Source organism: Physella acuta, unplaced genomic scaffold, assembly GCF_028476545.2.
Source record: "Physella acuta isolate Inbredline_101_S28 unplaced genomic scaffold, ASM2847654v3 ptg000516l, whole genome shotgun sequence".
Classification (NCBI taxonomy): domain Eukaryota; kingdom Metazoa; phylum Mollusca; class Gastropoda; family Physidae; genus Physella; species Physella acuta.
In genome coordinates this window covers 570,812-594,310 of record NW_026732035.1, presented here as the reverse complement: position 1 = coordinate 594,310, position 23,499 = coordinate 570,812, and the positions used below count along the sequence as shown (strand labels likewise).

Genomic DNA, 23,499 nt, shown 5'->3' with positions numbered 1-23,499 from the left:
ATACTGCATCCGCACACAAAAACACACTTTCTCACTCATCTACACACACAAGTTTATCATGATAAGTTTCTACATATTTTATTTCATTCGATTTCCTCAACATAGCATCTTACATATATATCTTATAATTTAAGTTTATCATGCTTTGTAACATAAACAATTACTAAATACAAAGTTCTAGGTATGCGTACCTATTTTGTCAAGCGCAAGTATGAATAATGGTGTAAAACTTACCAACAAAAGAGTAGAACTGTTTAACTAAATACCCAAGTCGTGTTGCGATAATCCAGTAAAGTAGCGTTCAATTTTTTTTCTCGAATACTCGATTGCTGAATAATACGACTTGATTTGATAAAACTAGCAGTTCAATTACGTAGAACAGTATTTTTCTTGCTCAAAACTTGTATTAATACATTCAAAATGTACCTAACGTCTTTTAAAGTGTTTGCGTTAACCGAAACTAACCTGTCACATATAAAGCACCTAGCAGATTTTGAAACGCCTGAAATAGGCAGAATAAATAATAATAGAATAAACCGAACAGCACATTTGTCGGGAATTTCCGTTTCTAATCTAGTTTATTGATAGGCCAATGGGTTTATCTACAGTCTATAAATAATTGTACGGATTTTCATATTGTTGTGTTAGTCTTTTTTTTAAATCAGAAGTTAAATACTTAAATTAAAAAAAAAAAAATGTTTTTGATCTATCTACTGTTATTAGCTTAATTTATAGTAAGTTACACACGTGAGACAAGTTGCGCGAGCGACGCCACATAAACCACTCACCATGCACATCCAAACCCTGTTTCATCCCCCCCCCTCCACTTAACATATCGACTCCGATAACGTCCTACCAAAATAGCCTACCACTCGCATAGCTAAACAAAGTTGTTATAGTTATTTATTCATGGCTAGTAATTTTGTTTTATAAGTAATATAAACTTAAAGTAATAGACAGTAGGATACAAACCTATAGGACTTCTAACAAATGCACCAGAACATCTTGAAAATAAGATGGCCAGAAAAAAAATTGTCCGGTGCCCATCTATGGCATGAGACAGCCACCCAGAGACGAAGATAACAACCCCCGCAGGAGGGGGATGGGTTGGTCACACCAGGGGGTGGGGGGGGGGGGCAGAAGCCAACATCACAAGAAGAGCAAACAATAAAGGGAGGGGGGAACAGACCAAGAAAATTCTGGAATTTTCGAATTGAATTAAGTCATATAATTAGCCTGGCTTATTGGGTACACTACTAATCTAAACACAATTAGCTATAAGCAATATGATTTTAATTTTTAAACTATTAACAACAGTATTTTTCTTTTAAAGTTAACAAAATATTAAATAATTACAAACTTCCCAATGTATGTGGGTTTTTTAAAAGTAATTATCTCACACTAGTGAAATTGAATAAACACAGGATGATTATGCATAACCCACCAAATAGGCCTTATTACTGCCAGCCTTATTGTCAATCGTGATGTCTGATTTCTGTAACACAAGGGGTAGTAGATCTAGTTTATTCTTCTCATTCTCGTAAAATATTACATTCCTTTAATTAGATCTGTACTTAGATTACATACTGTATTTTTCTAAAAGAACAAAATAGCGCAAACGCTTTAAGGGTACATAAATGGCGACACACTTCTATTTTTACTCCTCTTTCCCACCCACCTCATAGTGAGCAGAGTTTCTTCCAGGCATCTGTTCGGGGCGGCTCCATCACCCCCCCCCCCCTCCGCAAAAAAAACTACCCCCTTCCCTCCCTCCCGAACGAAATGAAATTTTTATAGAAAATTTAGAATTTTACCAGTGTCCCCCACCCCACGAAAAATTTAGTCCCTCCCCCCCCCCCCCCACCCCGAGAAAAAAGTCAGAAAACTTGAATTTTTAATTTAGTCAGAGAAAACGTTGAATAGGTTGTATAGAAACACCGTGATCCTATATATTATTGTAGTAATTCGTACTCAAAACATTGTCGGTACATGTTTCTAATAAAGTTGTACTTTTAAAGACCGCACTTACTTGTAACTTAATTTTTTTTTTACATTTCCAATAACATATTAAGAAAAAAACAATAGTTTTAAAAAAAATTTCTTTATTACCGAAAATACAAAAAGCACAAATTACGTTCGATATTTTGTAAAGTCCGAGAGAAATCACACAGCCAATTATAAAACAATTATTTTAATAGCATTTTAAAATATTTAATGGAACTTTCGAGGTTTACCCGACTAGCTTCATCCAGGGAATGTGACGTTAATGGACGACCATTAAGAGACAGATACCACAAAGTCTGCATTTATTTTCCCAAATAATTGTTACTTTTTAAACTTTAATTTGAAAGTTGTAATATTTTATTTTTATAATAGAATACTACTACATGTTATAAGTATTGAAAAGTTAACACTACTACATGTTATAAGTATTGAAAAGTCAACACTACTACATGTTATAAGTATTGAAAAGTTAACACAACTACATGTTATAAGTATTGAAAAGTTAACACTACTACATGTTATAAGTATTGAAAAGTTAACAAGTTTAGACAAAGAAGGCAAACGAGTTGATGCCTTCTGTAAAAACGTAGGTAACTTTCTCCAGCGAATCGATGCGAATGCCTCGCTTCCCATCCAGGAAGTCATGCCAGCAGGCGTCCCACAGGAGCAGGAAGTACCCAGGCTGGTTGCAGACCTTCAAGGAGAGGGGTGTGACGACCATGTCCTGGTGGTACACTATGTCCGAGTCTGTGTAGAAGATGAGGTGGGTGCTGACCCCTTCTTGATCCTAGGGGGAAAAGTTGAGTTGCCTGATATAATTTAGTTTGAAATAACTATTGGTACTTAAAGCTGAGTTGCCTGATATAATTTAGTTGACGATGTGGATATTTCACTCGTTCTCTTTGGCTGTTTAATTTAGGACTAACTGCGTGGATTTTTAAAAGTAAAAAGAAACTGCTTTAGCCATAAAACTGACTTTACATGAACTTACTTCTACAGTGATTGTCTGAACTTTCAGTGATTGTCTAAACTTACTTCTACAGTGATTGTCTAAACTTTCAGTGATTGTCTAAACTTACCTCTACAGTGATTGTCTAAACTTACTTCTACAGTGATTGTCTAAACTTACCTCTACAGTGATTGTCTAAACTTACCTCTACAGTGATTGTCTGAACTTACAGTGATTGTCCGAACTTACCTCTACAGTGATTGTCTGAACTTACAGTGATTGTCTGAACTTACCTCTACAGTGATTGTCTGAACTTACAGTGATTGTCTAAACTTACCTCTACAGTGATTGTCTGAACTTACCTCTACAGTGATTGTCTAAACTTACCTCTACAGTGATTGTCTAAACTTACCTCTACAGTGATTGTCTAAACTCACCTCTACGGTGATTGTCTAAACTCACCTCTACGGTGATTGTCTAAACTCACCTCTACGGTGATTGTCTAAACTCACCTCTACGGTGATTGTCTAAACTCACCTCTACGGTGATTGTCTAAACTCACCTCTACGGTGATTGTCTAAACTCACCTCTACAGTGATTGTCTAAACTTACCTCTACAGTGATTGTCTAAACTCACCTCTACAGTGATTGTCTAAACTTACCTCTACAGTGATTGTCTAAACTTACCTCTACAGTGATTGCCTGTCTAAGGGGATGGAAGTACAGGCCGGTAATCTCTACAAATATTGAATATCTTGACCCAATTCGCCGATCTGAATAGCAAAAGATATATATATATATATATATATATATATATATATATATATATATATATATACATACACTTTCCATCTCGCCGGAACTATTATTGCCATGGAAAGTTCTGGATTCGGTTGGTTAACTTAAACAATGGGACAAAATAACTTACTGAGCTAGCAATACAATAAATATGGTTGGTCTCTGGGCCTAGCCATAATATAAATGTGGTACGCCCCTGGCTGGCCTACCTGTAAAATTAACGTGACTGACTTCTGGCCTATATATAAAATAAATATGGATGCTTGATGGCCCACATAGTGGAGCCACCTCTGCTAACTTACACTCTTGTTCAGTCGGCATGTTACGTAAAAAGTGGGATATTGGCCTGACGCCCATGGCTCCTAGATTCGCTGCGTACAATATGGCTGGGTTGATTTTCGCTCGGGCGGCGTAGAATTTAGGCGCGGCTTCTTAAAACAACAAAATAAATACATCAAGCATAAAAATCATTACAATTTTTTAGCGCAATTTCCATTCTGGAGAATTGCGTTTATTAACTCGTCTTTTCTGGGAATGGATGGATGAATGAATGGATGAATGTATGAATGTATGGATGAATGTGTGTCCGGGCTTTAAGTCGTATCTCCTCCTCAACGAAGCAATATCGATGACTAGTTCCAAAAGCAATTATGTTAAGCAAGTTACGAGGATGAACATAGGCCATAAAAATTACGGGTTTCTTTCATGGATTTCCCGGAAAAGCCAAAAAACCTCGGAAAAATGCAGTTTTTGGCCCATATCTCGGCAACCAGACCACTAAGCGACTTGAAACATGCACCAATCGATTCCTGCCATAATTTAGAACAATATTGCCGAAGAAAGTTTTCAAAAATATCCTTTCGTTCGGTCACAAAAAAAATTTTGAATTAATATTTGGACCGAATTAGTAGGCATTTTTTCCAACCACACCACACGCGTCATCACGTTCAATAGCTGCGCCATCGCGTTCCATGGCTGCGCCATCACGTTCAGTAGGCGCGCAATGGTTTTTAGTCATGTAACTCTATTGTTAATATTACATGTAAAATACTGAAAAAAATTAATAAAAAACGTTTTAATAACTAACCAATGGTTTTACTAACCCTGCTCTTGATTTACGCTACGACAGAGCTATTTTTAGATAACATAAGGAAATTGCGCTAAAATTGTCACTAGACTTTTTAATTACCTTGTTTAAGACATAAGTGTATATTCCTAATATATAAATCCCCACGTTCGCACATCTCTCTCTCTCTCTCTGTCTGTCCGCAAAATATTTTCGCCGGACATCACGTCAGAATCGGCAGCGATATATGAAGAACTTTTTACGGACTTTTGTTGAAAATAATATGTTTGATGTTTTAAATGTATAACCACAATTTTAGTTAAAGAAGAAAAATAAAAATTAAAGGCGTATTCGAATGTAGAGAAACAGTATTATTTATGCAACCGGAAAAGCATTAATATATGTGAAAAAGAACGCATAAAACTGTGACGTCACTATTGCTTATACATTAACTAATGACGTCATCTGCCGTGTTTAGAATGAAAAGAAATGAACTATTTCATTCAAATTTGATTTAGATCTACGTACACTATGAAATGTATACAATACAATTTTTCCGGCCTAAACTCAAATTTATTTTATGTATTTGGATTCTAGATCTAGAGATTCTAGATCTAGACTAAATCTAAATCTAAATCTACGCAATAACTAGATCTAGACGTAAGATCTAGATTTAGACTCTAACTTCTCTAAAATCAATTCCAAAAATAAATTTCTATATTAGGACTAAACTATTTCAAGACTTATTTATTTTATACAAAATCTTTGTTTGGAACTGGCTAATTTGGGATAAAAAAATTAATTTGAAAGAATAGGCGTATTCGCGTAAGTTAAGATTTTAAAATACGTGTTTCATTCTCCGTATTTTATAAGGTGCCTAAATAGCGAAGATGTTAGTGTACATTAAACCATGCAGGTGGTGCGGGTTCGAGACACACCAAGTCAACTTGGTTAATGAAGTTAATGTATTTTTTTTTTATTATGCTCGGGCTAAACTTAAAAAAAAATTCTTTTAGGAATCTAGATCTAGATCTAGATCTAGATTGTCGGGTGTCCGATAGAGCACTTCCCGGCGCCGCAGGCGCTTCAAATTTGGCAGGATCTTGCCTTGGGGCGACAGAACACGGTTGGCCGAAAAGTCTACGATGAGGGGGTGAAAACTGACCTCGACTGACCGGTACCTTATATGAGCTATAAATCGAAAAAAAATGTCCACGGAGGAACCTCTTCATAACTCTTGAGGTCGTAGACCGACCCTCGGGCGAATTAATTAAGCATTCAAATTCTCAATGTTTTCGAAAGCCTAAGCGAAGCTGGGCAGCATGCCTAGTCTAATAGAGTGAAATAAATTGATAGGCAAAAATTATGGTAGAAATAAGTGTAAAAAAAGTAATAAATTAGAAAAAGTTTGAAAGACTGCAAATAGATGGGGAAAACATGTGTGACCATATTTTTTCCAAAAGGTGAAATGCTAGTATACTCACTGCAGCCTAGTTTGTGGAGATTGAAGTCTTGTCTCTGGCAGGAGACGTTACAGTAGTAGACACATTTACACTGGGAGCAGCGCGACAAGTTGACCCCTGACCTCAGACAAGCGCTGCAGGTATTGACTTTCTTAGCCGTGACTCTCGTCTCTGAAGATTTGCTGGCGTTTGGCCCAGATCCATGAGCCTCGTCAACTTTCTCTTCTGCTGCGGTAAGGTCTTCGTCAACTTTCTTATCACCTAACTGAAGGTCTTCGTCAACTTTCTTATCACCTAACTGAAGGTCTTGGTCGACTTTCTTATCACCTAGCTGAAGGTCTTGGTCGACTTTCTTATCACCTAACTGAAGGTCTTCGTCAACTTTCTTATCACCTAACTGAAGGTCTTGGTCGACTTTCTTATCACCTAGCTGAAGGTCTTCGTCAACTTTCTTATCACCTAACTGAAGGTCTTCGTCAACTTTCTTATCTCGTAACTGAAGGTCCTTGTCAACTTTCTTATCTCCTGCCATTAGGTCTTCGCCAGCTTTCTTATTTGCAGTCGCAAGATCCTTGCCAACTTTCTCTTCTTCTGCCGTTAGGTCTTCGTCTGCTTTCTTATCACCTGCTTTAAGTTCCTCGTCAACTTTCTTATCTACGATGTTGACGTTTTGTTCAGTAGCATGTAGCTGACCGTCATATCCATCCTCATTAACATTCAGAAGTTTTGTGTCCATGTTTGTTTAAAGTCTTTTTTTTCTCCTTTTTTATCTAAAGATATATATATATATATATATATATATACATACATACAGAAAATCATAAAATGTATTTCGTTATAATGAACTGCTGACTCAGAATTATAACTGTCTACTGAAGACAACTAAAAACAAATATTAAATATTGTAAATAATTAGCCTACATTTCGAAACTGTAATAGATTGTCTTCATTATTGTGTTAGTTGACTTCAAAAGCCAAATTAATTCACTATAAGCAAAAATTGAAACAGAAAACTTCTAGGACTTACCTTCGAGAATTTAGTTTGACGTGTCTTGTAAGCTCCAAATGCAGCTCTGACTAATGTATATGACGTTAAAGAAAAATGTCCACTGATTTATGTGGGCGTTTTGGTACTGATACAATATTGCTGCGACAACCCATTCCAATATAACCTATGTTAATATGTGAAATACGAATTCGTTTTCAGTTTCAATATTCAAGTTTTTTTTTTTTAATTTACTTACGTTTCAATGAATTGCATCTTATCTAAATGATTGCGTTTGGTATTCTAGAAAGTACGAATACTTTCGAATACAAACTAGACCAACAGGTAGGCCTACCGTTTTAAGGAAAGTTATTTTCTATTTTTAAACAAGACAAGGTATTTTCTGAGGAATTTTCACAGCTAAGGCAGCAAGGCTTGAATTGATCAATCACGGTACCAGATTATTTTCCATCAATATTGATTGGAGATCGATACTCACTAACTCAGACGTTATCAGGGCCTAGTTTTGTCGATTCGTGGAAACTCAAACTTTTGATGAACTGGCACTTTCGTTTTAGACCAGAGAACAAATTTAAACTATTGAACCATTGCATGCATAGAAGGATTTCTTATTATCTAGAAAAAACATTTTAACCATTTTAATTTTATTGAAACTAATAATTATATTTATATACTTACATTTACGAAAACAGTTGATACAAGCGAAATGTTGTTAGGGAGTAGGATTGATACTAATTGTTTCAATATGTATTAATGCGGGTGTGATTCTAATCTACTATAACCTACATGACAAGATCGCAGTCGATTTGGACCAAGTTCGCGCCAAAACAAATAAGTTTTAAGAAGTCCAACCTTTTACAAATATTTGCGTAGATAAAAACGACCTAACCCTATATTGTGAAACATGCATAGTCACAAACACACAAAGAAAAAGGCAACACATTACAAATGTAATGATAACATTTTAAATAAAAATAGCATTTTACCTTAATACTTCCCTTTATAGAATGAAACGAGCATTTGTTTTATTTCAACATTTTATTAACAATAATTAAAATCAATGCATACAGTGAAAGCTTGTTTAGCTCTCATTTGACGAAAGTTTATTGTTGCATCTACAGTTCAACAAGTGCCAGTTGTAGTCAGTAGGTCAAACATAGTGGCGACACAATGAGAACAAGGTCTAAATAAACAATGGAATTGTGACATTATGGAATGTCTTTCTCGCAACACAAATTGCATGCTATTAGAGTGCTCACACTTGCAACCATATAGGACGTCAAAACAAATACCTTACACACATAGGACGTCAAATACCATACAGCCATAGGACGTCAAATACCATACAGCCATAGGACGTCCATATCAAATACCGTTCTCACATAGGACGTCAAATACCATTCACACATAGGACGTCAAAACAAAATGCCTTACACATATAGGACGTCAAATACCATATACCATTCACACAGGACGTGCATGTGAAACCCCATTCACACAGGACGGCAAATACCATTCACACAAAGACAATCCGTGTAAATGGTACTTGACATGGACGCCCTATGTGTAAGTTACAGACTCCCTTACTTCTGTCAGTGTGTAAACAAATAAAAATATAACATCTTGATACAAGACGCAATATCGTGACAAAATAAGCTAAGAAGGTAAAAAAAAAACGGTAACTAAACAATACAATGGAAGCTGGGAGTTTAAACACGAATCCACCGAGGTTCTATTGTAATGGGTTTTTAAACTTGTATTTGAACTGCCCGCAATAGATTGATTATTAATTGATTGATACATTCAGTAATAATTTCAGTTATAAGGTCATTATGCATTAATTGTGTCGGTCATTTGGACATAGTGTCGGTCATTTAGACACAGACACATTTAAAATATCAGCCATGCAAACAGTCGTATGTTTGCTGTCAATGAAATAGCCTACAAACATTTACACTATAAATAGAGACTACATTTAAAATTCACATCAATTTTTAAATAAAGTAAATAGTATATTCATTTGTTTGTTCTTTTTTTGTTGCCTAAAAAACATGCAAAAAATAACTAACAGATTATTAACTCCACCCCCCACTCCCCAGTTTTTTTTTCATCACTTCTCTTTTACCAGAACTGCAAATGTATTGAGACTAATCACTCGCCTACATCCTACACTTTCTCCAGTTTGTGAGAAGAAACAAGGGGCAGCAACTCCGAAAGTTTGACCTAAACAATGAATTTAGCTTGGTTCATGTTCCTGATGACGACCTCCGAAATTTTGTCCTCCCACGAGTAAACCCTCAGTGGCGCGTGCAGCAGGAGGATGAACTGACGAGGGTGGAGGAAGAAGCAGTTGGCTAACTTCTGCAACATGTCATCCAGGGCGAATTCTAGAACTGTCGTCTGGTTCGTTACGTCCTGGAACACCACACAAGATTTGTTTAAGCACTCTCAAATTTCAAATATTACAACACTTTACAATACTTTGTTTTTTTTCTTGGACATATGTTTTTAAGAAATCATTTACATTTTCAAAATAAAAAGTCGTTGGCCTACTTAGTTATAACTAAAGTTTTAGGAAGATAATTGTTAAAAACTAACATTAGCCTAAATAAAGATGAGTAAATTGCGTTGTGAGAAGTATGTTTGAACTAAGTATGACACGTTACTGTTAATGGATCCCCCCCCCCCTAAACACTTGGTTACGCCGGGGATAGTTTGAGATTAATTGGTGCAACACTTGATCATATCATGTATGACACAACTCAGCAGGCCGTTTACCTATGTAGCTTACATGCATCACCATAAGGAAGTTGGATACAAGAAAGTTAGACACGTTGTATGTCAGAAAGTTGTATGTGATAGAGTTGGATGTAGGCAAGGTGGAGACGTTACTTACACGAACGACAACCACCTGACGGAGCGGGTTGTCCATCTCAAGGACCCGAACAATCTGGACAATAACACCCACTCTCTGACCAATCAGGTTGACTGGGGAGGAGACAGGTGGGAGGGGTTACACTGGTGGGAGGAGTTAAACAGGAGGGAGGGGTTACACAGGTGGGAAGGTTAAAAAGGTGGGATGGGTTAAACAGGTGGGAGGGGTTAAACAGGTGGGAGGGTTAAACAGGTGGGAGGGTTAAACAGGTGGGAGGGTTAAACAGGTGGGAGGGTTAAACAGGTGGGAGGGGTTACACAATACTCACTGGGGAACATGGTATGGGTCAACGTATGGGTAGGTATGTAAGGTACATATTTAGGTATAAGTGTTGTGTCGGTGCGAGTATGAGGATTGGCGAGTATGTATGTGAAGGTATGTGTTTAGGTATGAGTGTGGGCTGGAGGTATGAGTGTGACTAAAATAAATCTGAGTCTTTCGTGTGTATGTGTAGAAGATATTAATTGTATGACATTATATGTATGAGGCTGTGTATACAAGAAAGCGTGTGCCTGCTAACGTGCAGGCCTATGTTTCTGTGTGCCAACAATGTCCATTCATAGATCTCATACTTCTACTTTAAGTTTAAGAAAAAGAAATGTGACCAACATCGAGTGATGTCCGGCAGACTCCCAATGAAGAAACTAAACCCTGTGAAACCAGCCGGACCCAGCAAGACCTGTCTAAGGTCAGGGCCGATTCTCTTCTTGGCTGCCTCGAAATCGGAGATGGTCACTGTGATCAGAGGAGACGTGTGTATAGCGCGGTGGACAACACAACACACAACCACAAGTGCCACATAACATACCACCACATGTGCCACATAACATACAACCACGTACGTCACACAACCACAAGTACCACACAACATACAACCACATGTACCACACAACATACAACCACTTGTCCCACAAAATATACAATGAACCATTCGATGGTCAACCAATTTGTTTGGCCATAACACAGTTCTTACAGTTACATCTATGTTAAATACAAGTCATAACGGACACACTACTTCAAACACAATGACACGTTAGTCCCACTGTACAACTACATCGCTACATTATGTAGCCGGTACATCATTTGTATGGCCCACACACTATTTCTCTAGCCCCTAAACCGCATCCTAGTCTGTGTGCCTTCCCCCCCCCCCCCCCCCCCCCCAAAAAAAAAGTTTCCCTTATATTGTCTGCGTTGTAATCGATTATTTCTGCGACGAATTCGTCAATAGAAAAAAAAAGTCGATCGGCACTGTTGTTTTGTATGTGAAGAGCCCTTTATTAAAAAAATATTAATGTTATGCGTGGAATGATACGTGCGTTGATAAGCACAAACCAAAACACGAACCAAAATCATACTACTGATAAACTTGTGTGCACTGGAAATAATGATTACATTTTAAAAAAAAATAAAAGTAGTGTGTATCCCATTTACGATAACTAATGTCAAACATGCCGTGACGTTACCACATTTAACTCTTTGAGTTAAAATTAGATCATCGATAACTCTTTGACTTTAGGATAACACTATCCCAATATTGATCTCTGTTTTTAGGATTGGTAAAGTTATCCTTTTGAACATGGAGGTCCATAGGGCAAATGAAGCAGGGTTCACCTTTTTGTGACGTCAGCACCATGACCAGCCGCCTTTAAACTCTCTAACTTGAGTTAGGTACTCATAAGAGCTGGGTTGACTCAGCGAAACCCTACAGATTCGAGCCCGGGATCAGACCTCTAGACCTGCGTGTTAAAAGTCGTTCCCGCTACCACCCGACCAAGAAGTCACGTGTTTAGAATTATAATTTGGATTATCCCATTAATGATAACTCTTTGGGGATTACACACCCCCCCCCCCAACACGTTAAATAACGAGGTGAGCCAGCTACTCACTACAGATGCCTTTATGCCGTCTGTAATCCCGTCTCTGGCACTCCCTGTCGCAGTACCTGGCCAGGCCACACCTGGTGCACCGCTTGACAGTGTAGCTCTCCCTCCTGCAGGATGTGCAGGTACCCCGCAGGGCCTGGACCTGCCTCTGGGCGAACACGCTATCGTACACAACAAGGTCCAGCGAGACACTGGACATTCTCATTGTGTACACACCCTGCCTCGAGCGGGACTCTCAGGTATGTGTGTGGAGGTATGTGTGTGACTACAATAAATCTGAGTCTTTCATGTGTATGTGTAGAAGAAAGTACTTGTATTACATTATATATATGAGACTGTATATACAAGAAAGTGTGTGCTTGCTAGCGTGTAGGCCTATGTGCCTGTGTTTCTGTGTTTCAACTACTCAAATCATAGATCTCATACTTCTACTTTAAGTTTAAGAAAAAGAAATATGACCAACATCGAGTGATGTCCGGCAGACTCCCAATGAAGAAACTAAACCCTGTGAAACCAGCCGGACCCAGCAAGACCTGTCTAAGGTCAGGGCCGATTCTTTTCTTGGCTGCCTCGAAGTCGGAGATGGTCACTGTGATCAGAGGACACATGTGTGTAGCACGGTGGACAACACACAACACAGCCACTTATACAACACAGAACACAGCCACATGGACCACACAACCACATGTGTTACATAACATACAACCACATGTACCACACAACACACAACATACAACCACTTGTCCCACAACACATACAACAACCCATTCGTTGATCAACCAATTTGTTTGGCCATAACAGTTCTTACAGTTACATCTATATTAAACACAAGTCATGTCGGACACACTACACACTACTTTAAACACAATGACACGTCATATTTCCCACTGTACTGCTACATCGCTACATTATGTAGCCGGTACACCATTTGTCTGGCTCCCTAACCCACCTACAAAGTATTTCTATAGCCCCTAACCCACACTATTTCTCTAGCCCCTAAACCGCATCCTAGTCTGTATGCCTACCCCCCCCCCCCCCCAAAAAGTTTCCCTTATATTGTCTGCGTTGTAATCGATTATTTCTGCGACGAATTCGTCAATAGAAAAAAAAACGATCGGCGTAAAGCACTGTTGTTTTGGATGTGAAGAGCTCTTTATTTAAAAAATATTTATGTTAAGCGTGGAATGATACGAGCGTTGATAAGCACGAACCAAAACACGAACCAAAATCATACTACTGATAAACTTGTGTGCACTGGAAATAATGATTACATTTTTTAAAAATAAAAGTAGTACGTATTCCATTTACGATAACTAATGTCGAACATGCCGTGACGTTACCACATTTAACTCTTTGAGTTAAAATTAGATCATCGATAACTCTTTGACTTTAGGATAACACTATCCCAAAATTGATCTCTGTTTTTAGGATTGGTAAAGTTATCCTTTTGAACATGGAGGTCCATAGGGCAAATGAAGCAGGGTTCACCTTTTTGTGACGTCAGCACTATGTCCAGACGCCTTTTAACTCTCTAACTTGAGTTAGGTACTCATAAGAGCTGGGTTGACTCAGCGAAACCCTACAGATTCGAGCCCGGGATCAGACCTCTAGACCTGCGTGTTAAAAGTCGTTCCCGCTACCACCCGACCAAGAAGTCACATGTTTAGGATTATAATTTGGATTATCCTATTAATGACAACACTTTGTGGATTACAACCCACCCCCCCAACTCGTTAAATAACGAGGTCAGCCAGCTACTCACTACAGATGCCTTTATGCCGTCTGTAATCCCGTCTCTGGCAGTCCCTGTCGCAGTACCTGGCCAGGCCACACCTGGTGCACCTCTTGACAGTGTAGCTCTCCCTCCTGCAGGATGTGCAGGTACCCTGCAGGGCCTGGACCTGCCTCTGGGCGAACACGCTATCGTACACAACAAGGTCCAGCGAGACACTGGACATTCTCATTGTGTACACACCCAGCCTCGAGCGGGCCTCTCATGGCCATGGAAATATTGATCTGTAGATCGATATTCAAGGAATAAGCCTCTTTAAAATATGCATGGTTTTAGATATGGAGATATAGATGGCTAGAAATGCATGTGTGGGCCTATCATTATATATATATATATATATATATATATATATATATATATATATATATATATATATATATATATATATATATATATAAATATATATATATAGGCAACTATATATATATATATATATATATATATGTATACATTTACGTATACATAGGCGTATACATATAAATATAGGCCATATATATATATATATATATATATATATATATATATATATATATATATATATATATATATATATATATATATATATATATATATATAGGCCTATTACTATACATAGGCCTATATATATATATATATATTATATTATATTATATTATATTAAAAGCCTACGTACTCGTTAGTCATACTCATACCATAACATAACACAGACTGGCCCACTAATCCGTATTTCCAAAAAAATAGGAGTACATTTTATTATATTACTGTAGTCACACAAATCATGTTATGTTAGGCCTAAATGCACAACATTACCGAGTATTAGAAATCTAGATATAGATCTAGAGTAAATATAGTAATCTATAGTTATAGGCCCTATCTACTAGATCTAGATCTAGATCTAGTACTTGATCTATTACAATTAATATAAAATTATAAATGTACTAGAGTAACTAGACTCTAACGCTAGATCGTCTATAAACACAAATTTAAAAAAAAATTAGGCCTAAACATATTCTCTTACCTTTGTTCTATGTACATTATAACATTTCTCAATTAAAACTCAGCATTAAAATTTCAAAACTGGATAATCATCTAGATTCTAGAAGTAGACTGGCTAGATTTCTAGATAAAATAAAAAGTCTTGTTTACACGCAAACATATTTTTACCAGGAAAATGAGTTTATTTCTATAAATAGACGGGGGCGGCCATGTTGTGTAGGCCTAGTATAATGCGTGCAATAATTTACGCTATATTCTACGTTTTAAAAAAAAAAAGGCCTGAGCAAGGAAATGAATTAATTTTTAATAGTATTGAATTTAGTGTGGTAGTCTGTGTATACTACATATCTGAGGACAACTCGATTTTTAAATTAAAACTTGGGCTTAAAATAGATATAGATCTAGAATCTATTAGGCCTACTATATATAAATATGTATTATTATGTATTTGCCAATTTGTAGTAGTCTACAAATACTATTATTCGGTTAGTCCTAAGTGTAATATAAGCAGAAGAGATAGTTTTTCTTAATCAACGAAGACTTCTTATTATTATACGTTAGTAAAATATATCGATTATTGATCGAATTTCCATTTGGAAAGGGCCTACTCTTTTTAAAAATAGTTATTGTTATAAAGTTGAGTAAAAGTCTGAGGAAAGTGCACTTTTAAATAGTATTTTATTAACATTCTTTAAATATCCTTATTAGTTTCAGTTTAAAATTATAAAAATTTCAAAATTCAAACGGTCCTATTCATAAATGTAATTAAATTCCATCGAATGCAGTTTTATCATTTTATTGTTCAATGTAGAGAGATAGTTTTCGTCATTGTTATCCGAATACACATTATTCATGCAAATGGCTTTTTAAAAGAAAAGTTTACCTGGTCACAACAATGTTTCCTGGAATTGGAAACAAACATTAAAAATAGAAACAATAGATCTAAATAATAAATACAAGCTCAAAGAAAGTCTGTTTGAGTTTAAAAGTTAAAAAAATGAAACAACATTAATTATTCCCCATCTTACTCTAGATCTAGATCTAGATCTAGACTTAGATGTCGATCTGGTCTAGATCTAAAGCCAAAATCATAATGAGATAGGCCTAGGCCTAATATAAAATACTAGAAAAATGGCCCGTTGAGGAAGGATACAACGGGCGCTAGGCTGATGGTGCTGTCTCTTTTCTCTAAACTAAAACCACCCCACCCCCCCCCCCACACACACACCACCCCCCCACCCCCCCCCCCCAAACACACCCCCCCACCCCCCACCCCCCTCCCCTAAAAAAACATGTCTACCGTCCCATTCAACGAAATATAATTATATACTTTTTCCAGTGTCCGCCCCCTCCCCGAAAATTCTACCCCCGCCTCCGAAAATTTCAAGTACCCCCACCCCTCTCCGGGGAGGAAAAAGTCTAAACTAAAACCACCCCACCCCCCCCCACACACACACCACCCCCCCACCCCCCCACACACACACCATCCCCCCACCCCCCACCCCCCCCCCTAAAAAAACATGTCTACCGTCCCATTCAACGAAATATAATTATATACTTTTTCCAGTGTCCGCCCCCTCCCCGAAAATTCTACCCCCGCCACCGAAAATTTCAAGTACCCCCCACCCCTCTCCGGGGAGGAAAAAGTCTAAACTAAAACCACCCCACCCCCCCCCACACACACCACCCCCCCACCCCCCCACACACACACCACCCCCCCACCCCCCACCCCCACCCCCCCTAAAAAAACATGTCTACCGTCCCATTCAACGAAATATAATTATATACTTTTTCCAGTGTCCGCCCCCTCCCCGAAAATTCTACCCCCGCCACCGAAAATTTCAAGTACCCCCACCCCTCTCCGGGGAGGAAAAAGTCTAAACTAAAACCACCCCACCCCCCCCCCACACACACCACCCCCCCACCCCCCCACACACACACCACCCCCCCACCCCCCACCCCCCCCCCCCCCCCCCTAAAAAAACATGTCTACCGTCCCATTCAACGAAATTTAATTATATACTTTTTCCAGTGTCCGCCCCCTCCCCGAAAATTCTACCCCCGCCACCGAAAATTTCAAGTACCCCCCACCCCTCTCCGGGGAGGAAAAAGTCTAAACTAAAACCACCCCCCCTCCCACACACACACCACCCCCCCCCCCACACCCCCCCCCCCCCCTTAAAACATGTCTACCGTCCCATTCAACGAAATATAATTATATACTTTTTCCAGTGTCCGCCCCCTCCCCGAAAATTCTACCCCCGCCCCCGAAAATTTCAAGTACCCCCCACCCCTCTCCGGGGAGGAAAAGGTCTGAAAGAAACACTGGTGTCGCGCTTAGCCACTACCCGAAGAATTGCATTAAAGACATTGCAAGAAAACCACTTTTTAGATTAGACACATTAATTAGGCGGTAATTTTATTATAGAGTATCGATGAGGAAACCCCCCCACCCCACCCCACCCCCCCACACACACCACCCCCACCCCCTACCCCCCACCCCCCACTCCCAAAAAAATCATGTCTACCGTCCCATTCAACGAAATATAATTATATACTTTTTCCAGTGTCCGCCCCCCTTCCCGAAAATTCTACCCCAGCCCCCGAAAATTTCAATTACCCCCATCCCTCTCCGGGGAGGAAAAAGTCTGAAAGAAACACTGGTGTCGCGCTTAGCCACTACCCGAAGAATTGCATTAAAGAAATTGCAAGAAAACCACTTTTTAGATTAGACACATTAATTAGGCGGTAATTTTATTATAGAGTATCGATGAAGAAATTTCTTTTGAGTTGGGGAGGGGGGGGGGGGGGGGGCTCAGACGTTCTTACGCGTGGGGTGGGGCTTCGCCCCTACCCGAAGAATTGTATGCAAGAAACTCTTCACGCAAACCATTTAGATTAGACAACATTTCCTTTTTTTCAATGTTTACGCGATAATCAATGACGTCATTACATTACTGTGTGCACTCTCTGGTTTGAGATTATGTTCTACTCTACGCTAAATGTGTCGACGTCATATTTCGTTTTTCGAATTACTGTGCATGTTTTTAAATTCCTTATGTTTTCTCTAGAGCGTTCTTGTCAGAATTTTTGCTTATGTTTTCTCTAGAGCGTTCTTTTTTTGCTTATGTTTTCTCTAGAGCGTTCCAGAGCGTTCTTGTCAGATAGATAGATACACAGACAGCGAAACTATTATTATAGATAATTACTATTAATTAGGCCTAATACTAGACTAATACTAATACTCAAATGTCTCAAAATTAGATTCTAATAATTTTTAATAAATTTTAATAGGCCTATTTATTTATTTAATATTTATTTAATATTTAGGGCCTCTAATTTTATATACAGATCTATGTAGTAAATATATAGTATTATATAGATCTAGTAGTATTATTATCTAGATCTAGGCCCTAATATATAATTTTATAGGCCTAATTAATTATCTTTATTCTTAGGCAAAAATACTCACCTAACTTATCTGTCTGAGAAAACAAGGCTTGATTTATAGCAACAGCTACCAATGGACATGGTTTATTTATACACTGATTAGCTGAGCACAGAAAAAGCCAGTCAAGAACTATTTCCTTTACCATCATTGTAGGAGAAAAAGATGAATAAAACCAACTGGTTTAGGGTTTACAGCAAGTGCTGCAGGTGTGGACAGGTTGTCACATATAAACAGGTCATCACTTGTCACCAGTGCAAGAATGTAAAGTTAGTAGGTCCTAAAAATACATTTTTTTGTTATTAGGTCACACATAAATGACGTCATGCTAATTAAGTGACTTTCCATCCCCTCTTTCTATTATCGCACATTTTGCCAATAGCCAGTGCCCATTTCTAAACTGACATCAAACCTCAGCCTATTACCTGCTACTTCCCTTCAAAGATACTACTTTTGTGTTTTAATATATCAATTTCTTTCAAAAATAGTTAAAAAGCATGGCCAACGTGACTCTATTTATCACTTTTTATTACTATTCACCACAAAATGTGGTAGGGATATGCCTAGAGAGGAAGAGAGGGCCTGCTAGGCGTGCTTACAGCTTGGTGTTTTCTAGGGTATCCAAGAAGAGAATTATATATATAGATTATTCAGATTAGTGGGGAGTTTATAAATTTGTGTTAAAGGCATATGGTAGAAGTGTACTGTACATATTGTTAACAAAATTAAAGACACATCTAAAGTTTATTTCCTCTATGTCAGAACACTTACATGTAAAAAGATTAAAAAGTGTAGCCATTGAGCTTACAATTGCTTTAGGGCTATTAATATTATGCAGAGAGACAGTTTAATTGGAGTTGTGTCTCATGGCTCATAATCAAAAGTACAATAGTTACACTTGTCACACTGATATGTAGTGTGTTAAATCACTTGTAGTTACTGCTCTGAGAGCTGCTGCCAACAGCACAAAGACAATCATAGAACTGAGTGTGATGCTTTCAACAACCCACAAACCAAGAACAAGGCTCAGGGTAAATGTTTTTGTCAAGTTGTTGACTATTCTGTATTTGGTAACTAAACTGTCTATTTAAGAACAATCATCAAATACAATTAGTTTGCATACAAACCCAAATTCTTAATTATTAATTAGTTCATAATATTAATAAAATATATATAATTAATAATCATAACCATTCAGTTTTACAACTGAAATATTACCATATTATATGAGTCATTATGTTAATTCTTTTTGTCCTGACTTTTGACAGCAAAAAACACAGCTGACTCAGCAGAAAGAGTGGGAGGTTCCCCTAGCTGTTCCGACGTCTGCTTCTACTGTCAAAAAGAAAGCACCAACTTACTCACCTGCTCACAGTGTAAGAAAGCAAAGTACTGTAACAGAGACTGTCAGAAGCGACACTTCAAGGCTCATAAAATTATCTGCTGTGAGTGAATATTATTTCTCTAGGTCGGATCACCTTATTTGGTCTTTTCTTCATTTTGTTATAGACAGAATGTCACCTCATTAGTCACTTTAATTTATGTTTATCATTAACTTTATAAATCATGGAGAAAATTTACACTAACAGAGGGCAACAGTTTTTGTTTTACAAAATGATTTTTCTACCTGAAAATGAAATAACACATATTTTAAAACCGGGTAATAACAGTGTCAACAGATGAAAAAGAAGAGGGTAGCTTCCCTTTTGACTTAACCTGCTGCTTCTGCAAGGGGGATAAAAATGTGGTCATCTGCTCCAGATGCAAAGTTTCTTTCTGTGAAAGCCAGGCATGCTTGATGCACCACAATGATGTAGAAATGTATTTAACAAGTAAGTTTACGTAATTTATTGGGCTACATGTAAAGTCATGCAATTTTAATATTATTAGCTTTATGCCTCAAAGCTTTATATATCTGAACCCTGTTTTATCTTAAAGAATTGAATCCAAATTTTAAATGCTGCTAAGGTTTTTTTTTTGGCTCACTATTAAGATTGTATTGACATTAAGATAAGTCATTATATTACATGTCTGTGTTGATCATTCATTCAACTGTTACTTCCTAACATCAATATAAAATTTTGTCTCATGCTGTCTCTGGAGATGGGATGTGGGAAGTGATGGCATCCCTAGCAATCTACACTAGTCATTATATCAATTCGCTCCCCACACTATGTGATCCATTAGTTTCACAAGTCACCTCACACACACATCAAATCACCAAATTAGAGCTTTTTCACTGCTACAAGTACCTGATTTAAATTAATCTTGTTTTAATTACTTCCAGAGTTTATGATGGTCAAATCCCTCGTTACTGGGGAAACCTTGAAGAGAATGGAGAAGATTGGCTTCCCCAGCCTGAATATGTTGAGCCCATTGTTGTCTGACTTAGTGGATGAATACAGTGGTAAGTGTAACTAGCTATTTTTGTCAGATTTAGTGGATGAATACAATGGTAAGTGTAACTAGCTATTGTTGTCTGACTTAGTTGATGAATACAGTGGTAAGTGTAACTAGCTATTGTTGTCTGACTTAGTTGATGAATACAGTGGTAAGTGTAACTAGCTATTGTTGTCTGACTTAGTTGATGAATACAGTGGTAAGTGTAACTTTAGCTATTTTTGTCCGACTTAGTGGATGAATGCTGCAGTAAATTGAATGTGTTACTATACTGTTAGCTCCTGTTAAATGTTGCCTTTGCAATGAAGTCTCAATATTTGCTGTCCAATAAAATATTGGTGGTTTTATAAAAAATTATATCAAATGTTAACTGACTTTTGGTTTAATTACTTTGAATACTCAAAATAGTTACCCAAATTTCTATTTTTGTTGTCAGATTTGTAAATAAAAATGTAACAAAATCTTTGCCAAAAATGTAACAAAATGTTTTACAAAACTGCAGGTGTGCCAGCAAGAGTTGCCATTTGTCTGGAGATCGTGGGTCCATTCTTTCACATTTTTAGACCATCTGTCATAGTTAGGGTAAGAAACTCAGAACACTTACGTATTTGTTTAGAAAAATAGAAAAGACTAAGTATATGATAAGACATCGATATTTGGCCATTTAAAAAAAAAGTGTTGAAGCTAATTTAGTTGAACTCATTTTTAAAAAAATATACCCTAGCTGCACTTTGAGGTTACCCTTACTGTCTAGCTGATCCATTGTCCTGACCATCAATAACAGCAGCAAATCAAACCTACAGGCTTTTTTGGGATTGCCAATTGAAGAATAAAAAATTTAAAACTGTTCTAACTATACTTTTATGACCTGCAGTTTTTAACAAAGGCTAGAACTCTGATGTAAATCCATACCAACCTAAATGATGGATTTACTAGGTTTAGTTTAACACATAATTAGCCCTTTAAAAATGTTCACGCTGAGAGATAATATTGCATGAACATAAAAACACAAAAAAAGCTACCACAAAGACAGCCGCCCAGATTAGATTAGATTAAATCTACCACAAAGACAGCCACCACCAAATCCCTTTTATTTTCAGGACTTGGTTGGTCAAGCCACCCACATCATCTTTCACGATAAAGATATTCTAGCCTACATGACCAGTGGATCTAGTCACATGACCAGTGCATCTAACCTTCAGCCCTCCACAATGAGGAGAGTTCCAATTGGCATTTGTTTAAAGCCAGGGAACATGATCATTCTGCTAGGGGCAACTTGGCACCATTTTATGGATGGAACTCTTGGGATTCGAGTTGATAGCTATGAAACTGTTCAGTTTTTCTCAATAGATAACTAACTTCTGATAGAGAGACTATGGCAATTACTTGTTTTGTTTGTGGAAGACATTCCTGTACTGCTTACTAATTAATTCAATTAAAAAAACATGTTATAATTAAAAATATAGATTGCATTTTTTATTCCCTATTATGCATACTTAATCTGTAATAATGTTAAGGGCATATATTAAATTGATGTAATTTTTTTTTATGGATGAGGTTTGCATTTATTGATCTTGCAATAAGTAAACTCTATGGTTGGTAATATGCTTATTATAAACTAAATAGTTTATAAATTCTTTCAACATTGTTTTGATTTCTTATAAACTAAATAGTTTATATATAAATGGAAAGATCATAATAATTTCAGATTACATTATACTTCACTTGTTTCTGTGACCTCGGCATATGAAGAGATAGTGTTGTCAGCACTATGCCTAGCTGCCTTTACTTTCCGTAACGTGAGTTAGGTACCCATCAGAGTTGGGTGGACTCAGAGACGGTCTACTGACTTGAACCCGGATTCGAACTCGAGACTTATGGGTTAGCAGTCCAGCTCTCTACCGCTAGACCACTCCGTCCCTCAAAACAAGTTAGCTCTACTTCACTTGCCCTATAGACTGTCAGGTTTGAAAGGGGAACTATACTTTTACTTTATACTTAATTGTATATATTACATTTAATTTCATAGTTTTAAATTAAACTTAATAAAGGAAATTAATTACTGCAATTGAATAAGCACAATGTGATTATTTTTTCAAATAAAATATTGATTTGCTGTGTTTTTTTAAAATTAAAATGTATCTATGATAGATAAAAAATAATAATATCTGTCTATTTTAATCAGTGAATGATGTGGAAGAAAAATGATTTTATAACTTATGTTTGAGAAAGTTATTTTATGAAATATTACTGTAATTTGGGCAAATGTTTAAAAATTTGTTGAAGAAAAGGATGCAATGTTACTGTTTTAAATTATTTTGAATTGTATACCCTTTCTAATCTATTATGATTTAGAGTTATTTACATTGACACAACTTGATATAACAGTGTCTACTTTTCAAATGTTTTATTGAAGGTTAAAGTATGCACTTAAGTGAGGTGACAATCATTTTTCTCTCTCAAATTTCATCTGTCACATTAACCAAATATTGATTGTAATCATTCAAATTATCACCATTTTGGTGATTTATTTATTTTTTAGTTGTTTTAGGCAGTTATATTTACAAACTGCAGTTTAAAATGAAAGACTAAGCATATGTGAATTGTTTTTGTTTGAAGTTTTAGTCTTTCATTTAACACCCCTGTGCCCTATAGATTTTAAGCTATATTGCTGATTATAATAACCTATAACCATTAAAAATAAATATTTTAATAAAAATGGATTTTATAATAATAGTGGAATTTCTTTTTTAGTTGCAAACTTACATCATAAATGT

At 37.0% G+C, this 23,499-nt stretch overlaps 3 protein-coding genes across 8 annotated transcripts; 1 reads left to right on the top strand and 2 right to left on the bottom strand.

Moving 5' to 3' along the window:
• Positions 1 to 2,548: 2,548 nt before the first annotated feature.
• Positions 2,549 to 7,224, bottom strand: LOC131944970 (uncharacterized). Its single transcript, XM_059305893.1, has 5 exons — positions 7,202 to 7,224; positions 6,302 to 7,050; positions 4,054 to 4,182; positions 3,641 to 3,726; positions 2,549 to 2,791 (listed from the first exon to the last, which is right to left on the bottom strand). The coding sequence occupies exons 2-5, from the start codon at positions 7,014 to 7,016 to the stop codon at positions 2,549 to 2,551; spliced, it is 1,173 nt and encodes a 390-aa protein (XP_059161876.1). The 5' UTR covers positions 7,017 to 7,050; positions 7,202 to 7,224.
• A 4,179-nt stretch (positions 7,225 to 11,403) lies between these two features.
• LOC131944943 (histone-lysine N-methyltransferase Smyd1) lies at positions 11,404 to 15,015 on the bottom strand. Its single transcript, XM_059305851.1, has 3 exons — positions 14,897 to 15,015; positions 13,870 to 14,123; positions 11,404 to 12,696 (listed from the first exon to the last, which is right to left on the bottom strand). Exons 2-3 carry the CDS (start codon positions 14,069 to 14,071, stop codon positions 12,536 to 12,538), a joined length of 363 nt encoding a protein of 120 aa, XP_059161834.1. The 5' UTR covers positions 14,072 to 14,123; positions 14,897 to 15,015; the 3' UTR covers positions 11,404 to 12,535.
• Positions 15,016 to 15,075: 60 nt separating this feature from the next.
• Positions 15,076 to 23,488, top strand: LOC131944942 (uncharacterized). 6 transcript variants are annotated; one of them, XM_059305850.1, is made up of 8 exons: positions 15,076 to 15,090; positions 18,333 to 18,591; positions 19,259 to 19,353; positions 19,591 to 19,767; positions 19,993 to 20,154; positions 20,610 to 20,729; positions 21,225 to 21,304; positions 21,823 to 23,488. In XM_059305850.1, exons 2-8 carry the CDS (start codon positions 18,488 to 18,490, stop codon positions 22,078 to 22,080), a joined length of 996 nt encoding a protein of 331 aa, XP_059161833.1. In that variant the 5' UTR covers positions 15,076 to 15,090; positions 18,333 to 18,487; the 3' UTR covers positions 22,081 to 23,488. The 6 variants fall into 6 exon arrangements, with proteins under 6 accessions (XP_059161833.1, XP_059161828.1, XP_059161829.1 ...); XM_059305845.1 differs by lacking the exon at positions 15,076 to 15,090 and adding an exon at positions 15,098 to 15,183; XM_059305846.1 differs by lacking the exon at positions 15,076 to 15,090 and adding an exon at positions 15,305 to 15,359.
• The last annotated feature ends 11 nt before the right edge of the window (positions 23,489 to 23,499 follow it).